General features: G+C 46.0%; 1 protein-coding gene across 1 annotated transcript; it reads right to left on the bottom strand.

Annotated features, from left to right (window-relative positions):
* Positions 1-252: 252 nt before the first annotated feature.
* LOC114351430 (transmembrane protease serine 9) lies at positions 253-6,977 on the bottom strand. Its single transcript, XM_028302644.1, has 6 exons — positions 6,921-6,977; positions 5,815-6,828; positions 5,471-5,663; positions 3,878-4,038; positions 3,046-3,302; positions 253-464 (listed from the first exon to the last, which is right to left on the bottom strand). The coding sequence occupies exons 2-6, from the start codon at positions 6,785-6,787 to the stop codon at positions 309-311; spliced, it is 1,740 nt and encodes a 579-aa protein (XP_028158445.1). The 5' UTR covers positions 6,788-6,828; positions 6,921-6,977; the 3' UTR covers positions 253-308.
* Positions 6,978-7,591: the final 614 nt, after the last annotated feature.

The following is a 7,591-nucleotide window of genomic DNA, read 5'->3' on the forward strand; positions in this document are numbered from 1 at the left end:
ACTCATGGTAAGCACACAGGTCTTTTTAGCTACGAGTATCAGAGCAAAGAAGGTCCTCAAAGCAGGTTCTGCTGCAGCCAGGAGTTGTAGTGCGTTCTAAGCTAACAGAACAAAGGTCCTCAAATTAGGTTCTGCTGCAGCCAGGAGTTGTAGTGTGTCCTAAGCTATCAGAACAAAGGTCCTCAAATTAGGTTCTGCTGCAGCCAGGAGTTGTAGTGTGTCCTAAGCTATTAGAACGAAGGTCCTCAAAGTAGGTTCTGCTGCAGCCAGGAGTTGTAGTGTGTCCTAAGCTATTCGAACGAAGGTCCTCAAAGCAGGTTCTGCTGCAGCCAGGAGTTGTAGTGCGTGACGCGCGTGTAGACGCCGGGGTAGCCGGGCTCGCCGCACTTGTTGCCGAACGACACCACGCCGATCTGCGTCCAGCGGCCTTGCACTTGCAGCATGAGCGGCCCGCCGGAGTCACCCTGGAAAAGAGAGAAAATAATGGCTTTAAATGACTGACAATATTGACAACGCCACTCTTGTGGCGGAGTTTTGGGCTGACACTGTGTAAGTTTGTTGTCGACACGAGAAGAAGAAGAAGAAGGGCTTTAAATCCCTAGCGGCGTTCCTCAGGGATCTTTACTGGGCCCGTTGTTGTTTGTCATATTTGTAAACGACATTAACTCTTGTCTGCACTCCTCCCGCCTTCTTTGCTTCGCAGACGATATGAAAATCTACTCCACAATTGCGTCGGAACGGGATGCTGCTGCCCTGCAGGCTGACTTGTCACGTCTGGTTGAATACTGTAAGTTCAATAAACTGGATCTCAACCCCTCTAAATGTTCTATTGTAACTTTCAGTCGCAAGCTAAACACTAAATTGTATCCATACCTTATGGGTGGCCAAACTCTACAGAGGAAGACATCCATTCGCGAATTGGGAGTGATACACGATTCCAAACTGATTTTTGATGACCATATAGATAGCATAGTAGCTAAGGCGTCAAGGGCTCTCGGTTTTGTAATGCGTAGCTCAGTCTGTTTTAACAAGGTAAAGACACTTAAAATACTATATTGCACATTTGTGCGTAGTCACCTTGAGTATGCGTCGCAGATCTGGAACCCTAGGTACCAAACATACGTCTCTCGCTTGGAGAATATCCAGAAAAAGTTTATAAGGTTTATTTGTTACCGTACCAGATCACAGTATAGTTCGTCGGACTACTCTAACATCTGTAAAAGGCACCACATCCTTCCTCTCGCCATTAGGCGTGAAATATCTGATATCACATATCTTATAAAAGTTATCACAGCTGAGATTGACTGCTCTGAACTCCTAGCTAACATTCAATTTAATGCTCCAAAAAGAATTCTGCGCAATAATGATCCACTATACATCCCCAAGGTAGACTCTAACTACAGGCAAAATAGTTTTCTCTGGCGGGCGAGTAGGAACTTGAACGAATTTGTCAAGGAGACTAACATCGACATATTTTGTACTAGCATTGCTGTGGCGAGGAGAAAGCTAGGCGACCGTTTTTTTAAGGACAGCTAAATTGTTTTTCTGTTTAGCAATGTTTTCCAATACTTTTTATTTAGGTATACATAGTATATTATAGTAGTGTAGTACGTAGTATGTAGTAACCCTGGTGCAAAGGCTCACTAAATTTTTTAAATTGTTTTTACCTGTGGGAACCTATAAGTGGTTTACTCGTTGCCTATCTTGTGTCATTATTACACACTGTAAAACCCTGGTTTTCCTAAATAAATAAATAAATAAATAAACATACAATATGGAAGACTGACAATGAAAATTCTATTTAGTATCCCTTCCCATCTTGATCTGGCTTGTATTTATTACATTGATTTACTTCAGATTGTAGACTAAAGTTGCACTGTAGTTTCTATTTTCTAAATCTATCTAGGTATATAAATAAAAATGAATTGATGTTCGTTAGTCTAATTATAATTCGAGAACGGCTGGGCCGATTGAGCTGATTTTGGTTTTAAAATGTTTGTCGTAGTCCAGGGTAGGTCTAAACGGTGAGTAAATACGCGCGCGATATTGTTTTTCTGTGACAGACAAAATTCCACGCGGGCGAAGCCGCGGGCGGAAAGCTATATTTTTATATAAAAGGAGAAACTGACTGACATATCAACGCACAGCCTAAACGGCTAAACGTAGGCACTTGAAATTTGGAAGGGACGTAGCTTAGGTACCGTAGAGATGCACTAAGAAAGGAATTCCCGAAATTCCCACGGGAACTGGAATTAGCGGGAAAATCCTTTTGTATGAAAAATCTAAACTGCTTAAGTTAGACGCTTGAAATTTGGCATGCAGGTACCTCAGTAAACTTAAAGCTTAGTTACAACAGGATATTGCAAAATTCCTACGGGAACGGGAGCTAGCGGGAAAAAACATTTGTATGAAAAAATCTAAACCGCGTAAGATAGATGAAGGGGCTTGATGTGCTGTTTTTAAATTTACTGAACATCTCGTATCTAATGTTAGCACGTTCATCCTAGGTTCGCACTAAGTATGTCAATAACATAACAATTAGCACGTCCATAATATCTTGCAAGCTCCTGAAAGCTCTTGGAACTTTCCTCCTAGAAGCAATGGAAAATACGATAACAAAAGCTCAGCTTAAACTGAGTGTTGATTGTGGCTGGGTTCAATGCTATATGTAGGTATTATCTGTCAACCGTACTTACCACTTGGGCACTTGCCCAAGTTTACAATCCCGAATATAAAGAAAACTAGCTTTCCGCCCGCGGCTTCGCCCGCGTGGAATTTTGTCTGTCACAGAAAAACTTTATCGCGCGCGTCCCTGTTTCAAAAACCGGGATAAAAACTATCCTATGTTCTTTCCCGGGACTCAAACTATCTCTATGCCAAATTTCATCAAAATCGGTTGCGAGGTTTAAGCGGGAAAGCGTAACAGACAGACAGACAGACAGACAGACAGACAGACAGACAGAGTTACTTTCGCATTTATAATATTAGTTGGGATAGTTGGGATGTTACCGTTTCAAAATCAGAGAACAGATGAATGCAACCTACCTGACAAGCGTCAACGCCTCCTCTAGCGTACCCAGCACATAAGAACGTCTCCGTAATCGGCTGAAAGTACGCTCTATCGCAGTCCTCGTTCCTCCACACCGGTAGTTTGGCTTCCAGCTGTTTGGAGCTCTCCCCGCCTCCGTAGCGGGTGGTTCCCCATCCAACTACGGTAGCTAAGGAGCCGTCGAAGAGCTGCCGGGATAGCTCCCCAGTGGGCAAACAGATGGGGATCACGTATTTGGATTTGAGGACGTTATCTGGAAAGTGGAAATGAGAATTTATAGTTTTTATAAGCTCATGTTATCTATCTTACCTAAGTCTGTCGCCATAACAACAATGTTAAAATCATTATTGTGTTCCGACAGTTAGAGGTAAGATAGCCAGTTCCTCCGTGGTTGAGAATTCCGGGTGAAGCTCGCTTCCACCTTCGGCCTGATCGTCACTTACCATCAGGTGAGATACAGGCCAAGAGCTTCCTCGTTGTGGATAAAAATAAGCTCCGGTTTTAAAGACGTTTAGGTATCATTATAATGTAATATCGACTGAAGAAAGAAACTCCACAAAGTTATTCGCGCTATGTAAAATATTATTAAAGCTACAGCTAGGTTCTCAGGTATAATTTTTCTCCTTATTTGTGGGTTAATAAAACTTCATCATAGCGAATGGAAGCCAGTCTAGAATTTGGGACAGTACTGTAACATCTTTGCAGCTCTGTCAAGTCTACGTCAATGAGACGCAATCTGAACCTGAAAAACGAGACAATTCCCACTTCTCGTTCCCACCGCTGCAACTCCTGTGTAGTCAGGATCTACAGCTTGACAATGAAACTTACCAGCTAACACCAGTAGCGCGATGTCGTTGTAGAAGCCGACTCTTGAGAACTGCTCGTGTGCCCTGACTGCGGTGACTCTGTGCGTGACCGGACGCGAGGGCTCGTCATCCCGAGCCAGGTCTACGTCACCGAGACGCACGCTGAACTGACGCGCTGGGAATCTGAAATGAAAAGAGGATGATTTTAGGAATAATAAAACCGGCAGCTGATACGCATATTTCAGCAGTTACGAGAGAGAGAGAGATCACCATATGTCTGGCTGCTCTGCATCTACGATATCCAACTAGGAATAGTGCATCTCTGCTTGGCTTTTCTGGTGAGGAACCAATTTGCATCCCCTTATGGCAGGCGTCTCCCTATGCTATGGCTGGCATCCCCTGTGGCATTCTCCATCCTCTGATCTACTAGGATGGCACTTACGGTCGCTGCTTGGATTCTCTGGTGCAGTGAGCAGCAGTCAAGATCAAGAGTTAGAGCACATGAGCAAGTCATGCCGGCGATTGGCGAGGGTGTCGCCGCACCAGAACTAGCGAGCGGCGCTTGCTGACGTAGGTTTAGACAAAACATACCACTTGCTTTACATATTCATTGGTACTTAAGGTCGTTGCTTGGAGTCCCTGGTGCAATGGGCAGCAGTGAGAACATGCCGTCGGTTCACCAGGGTCCTGCCGCACCAGAACTCGCGGCGCTTGCCGGCAGGTATATGGTCGCCATCCAGGGCCCCCGCACACCTACTCAGTATCTAGTAATATAATATACTAAGATAGCCCTTACGGTCGTTGTTTGGAGTCCCTGGTGCAATGAGCAGCAGTCAAGACATGCCGTCGTTTCACCAGGGTCCCGCCGCACTCGCAGCGCTTGCTGCCGTGCAGGTCGATGGCTACCATCTGTGCGGTGCTAGTAACCTGCTAGAGCTAACAGTGGTACTTACGGTCGCTGCTTGGAGTCCCTGGTGCAGTGAGCGGCAGTCAAGACATGCCGTCGGTTCACCAGCGTGCCTCCACACCAGAACTCGCGGCGCTTGCTGCCGTGCAGGTATATGGCCCTAGTAAACTGCTAGACCTAACAGTGGTACTTACGGTCGTTGCTTGGAGTCCCTGGTGCAGTGAGCGGCGGTGAGGACATGTCGTCGGTTGACCAGGGTCCCGCCGCACCAGAACTCGCGGCGTTTGCTGCCGTGCAGGTATATGGCCGCCACCCAGGGCCCCCACACGCCTACTCAGTATCTAGTAATATAATATACTAAGATAGCCCTTACGGTCGTTGTTTGGAGTCCCTGGTGCAATGAGCAGCAGTCAAGACATGCCGTCGGTTCACCAGCGTGCTTCCACACCAGAACTCGCGGCGCTTGCTGCCGTGCAGGTATATGGCCCTCATTTGTGCGGTTCTAGTAAACTGCTAGACCTAACAGTGGTACATACGGTCGCTGCTTGGAGTCCCTGGTGCAGTGAGCGGCAGTCAAGACATGTCGTCGGTTGACCAGGGTCCCGCAGCACCAGACTCGCGGCGCTTGCCGATATGCAGGTAGATAGCCGTCATCTATGCGATGTGCTCTGCATCTAGTAACCAGCTAGACCTAGCAGTGGCACTTACGGCCGCTGTTTGGAGTCCCTGGTGCAATGGGCAGCAGTCAAGACATGCCGTCGATTCACCAGCGTGCCTCCACACCAGAACTCGCGGCGTTTGCTGCCGTGCAGGTAGATAGCCGCCATCCAGGGCCACGCGCCCGGTTTGGATTCCGTGCCGCCCACGATGCGGCCGCCCTCATCTTCGCGCTGTCCGCATTCTAGAAAAATTGACGGATAAGGAATTAGTAAAATCCTTGGACATTTTAACTGCACCATTTAGATCCAAAGCAAAGCTAGTAAGTACTCGTATAATCTATGGGTGAAATTCAATAAAACATTCCATGTAATAATCATGTTTAAAAATCTTACCTTCCATACTAACGATGTTGGAGAAGTTCGTCAGTATTGGTGGTGGCACAGTGAAGAAGGTGGAAGTCGGAGGAGGTCTCGGAGTCGTCACCGCAACTGCAGTGGTGGTGGTCGGCCTCGTAGTTGTCGTCGCCGGCTTCGGCCTCTTTGTCGTAAGAACCAAGATGGCGGACGGTTTCTTAGTTGTCGTTGGCTTCGGTGGCTTTTGCGGCCTCTGAGGCCTCTGAGTCGTTACAGGCACTAAATATGTAGGCTTGGTCGTTGTTGTCACAATCGGCTTTTCCACCAACGGCGTGGCCAGAACAACAGCGTCTTTCGGACAACACACCCCAGGAACGAAAAGGTCTTTGAAACAAAGCGATTCTCTGAGGTTGACTAGATTCAAAAGCAGCTGTGGACAGTTGCTCAGATCCTCACAGATGCCTTCTTCACCTTCAGGAGTGGTGCACGATTTGGTGTTGTCCTTTTCATTGGCCGTAGCTATTTTGGTAATGGGAGCATCAGGAAGCACTCTTGGCAGCGCTTTCTTGACGATAGGCGCTATCTTGTCCGTGACGTTTCTGCCAAGAACGTTCTTGCTGATCGTGTAGAGCGCTTGAGGTAACTGTTTCAGGTTCGGGTCAGTCTCATCTCTCTCATTTTCGTTGACCATATCTACGAGATAGTGTCCCACAGTGTTTATGGCACCCAGAGTTTCAGATATTCTGGTGAACGCAGAGTCTGAGAGCAGTCGTCCATCGTTTGGAGAGTCTCTCGTTTCAGAATTGACGAGGTCAAATGACGATCTGCTTTCGTAGTTTTGGGGGTATCTTTGGAGGTTTTGCTGATCAGGTCGTGGACCAAAAGGTCCTTGATTGTACAATGTAGGTTGCGTGTTATATTCTCCATTGTAGTATGGATGACCTGGCGCGAACTCAGGTGACCTTTTCCTTGGTGAGGAGAACTGGTGCCATGGCGGGTTTCCTTGCTGCATGTGAGGGTGCGGCCAGTCCCCCGGGTGCTGTGCGTAGGACCCTGGAAAGTGAGCGGGGCCTTGTATTGGAATATGTTGTAGCTGGACTAAAGTATTTCAGGTTAGTTAGACGTGAGTATTGATGCATACCTACCCGGGTGGTGAACTTGATACTGGCATTTCGTTTGTGAGGAGAATAGGAGAATACCTGTGAACAATAAACAAATACATTATTAGTTTTGACTTCTTTGATATTGCTAAGTAGGTAAGGTATAATAAATAATATTCAGAACTAAGTTGATATAAATACATTTTCATTTCCATTTAATACAGTTACGGAAACTTGCAAAAATAGCAGCAACATCCAAACTTTTCACCGTTATCTTTAAATCACGCCTACGCTACGACGTTTTTGTGAAACCAAAGCCTTTATAAGTATATTTATTTAGTAATTTAGTAAAGAGTTTAAGGTAATGAAATCAGCTCCATCTTTGTCCGGAGGAGAAACCGTATTGCCTAATGCATTCCGAGAAGTAGGTTGTTTTGTTTTTGTTGTTGTACCCATCTCATGCTCGGATTTCGTCGAGGAATGTAATTTGTTTAATTCGATGTAATCTCGTTACTTAAGTGCCGTCACTGCCTGTTCTGACTGCATTACCTATACAATGCAGTCTTGTGAAAGTCTCTCATTAAATGATCTTTTGTTTACTTTGGGTTTACTTGTATATATTTTAACACGAAGCAGGCATAGTAATTACGAGTAAGGATTTTCAAGCGGTGTTCGCGTATAGGTAGAGTCACAACTACCTACATTAATTGTCCTGG

This window comes from Ostrinia furnacalis, unplaced genomic scaffold (genome assembly GCF_004193835.3).
Source record: "Ostrinia furnacalis isolate ACB-3 unplaced genomic scaffold, ASM419383v2 OfSCF1132, whole genome shotgun sequence".
In the NCBI taxonomy this organism is placed as follows: domain Eukaryota; kingdom Metazoa; phylum Arthropoda; class Insecta; order Lepidoptera; family Crambidae; genus Ostrinia; species Ostrinia furnacalis.

Excerpts from the sequence above, each read along its gene's own strand:
- LOC114351430 (XM_028302644.1), bottom strand. The coding sequence starts at position 6,787 with ATGCAGCAAGGAAACCCGCCATGGCACCAGTTCTCCTCACCAAGGAAA. Across the intron at positions 5,664-5,814 it reads CAACATCGTTAGTATGGAAG|AATGCGGACAGCGCGAAGAT; the intron begins GTAAGATTTTTA and ends CAATTTTTCTAG. Across the intron at positions 3,303-3,877 it reads CGCGCTACTGGTGTTAGCTG|ATAACGTCCTCAAATCCAAA; the intron begins GTAAGTTTCATT and ends TCCACTTTCCAG.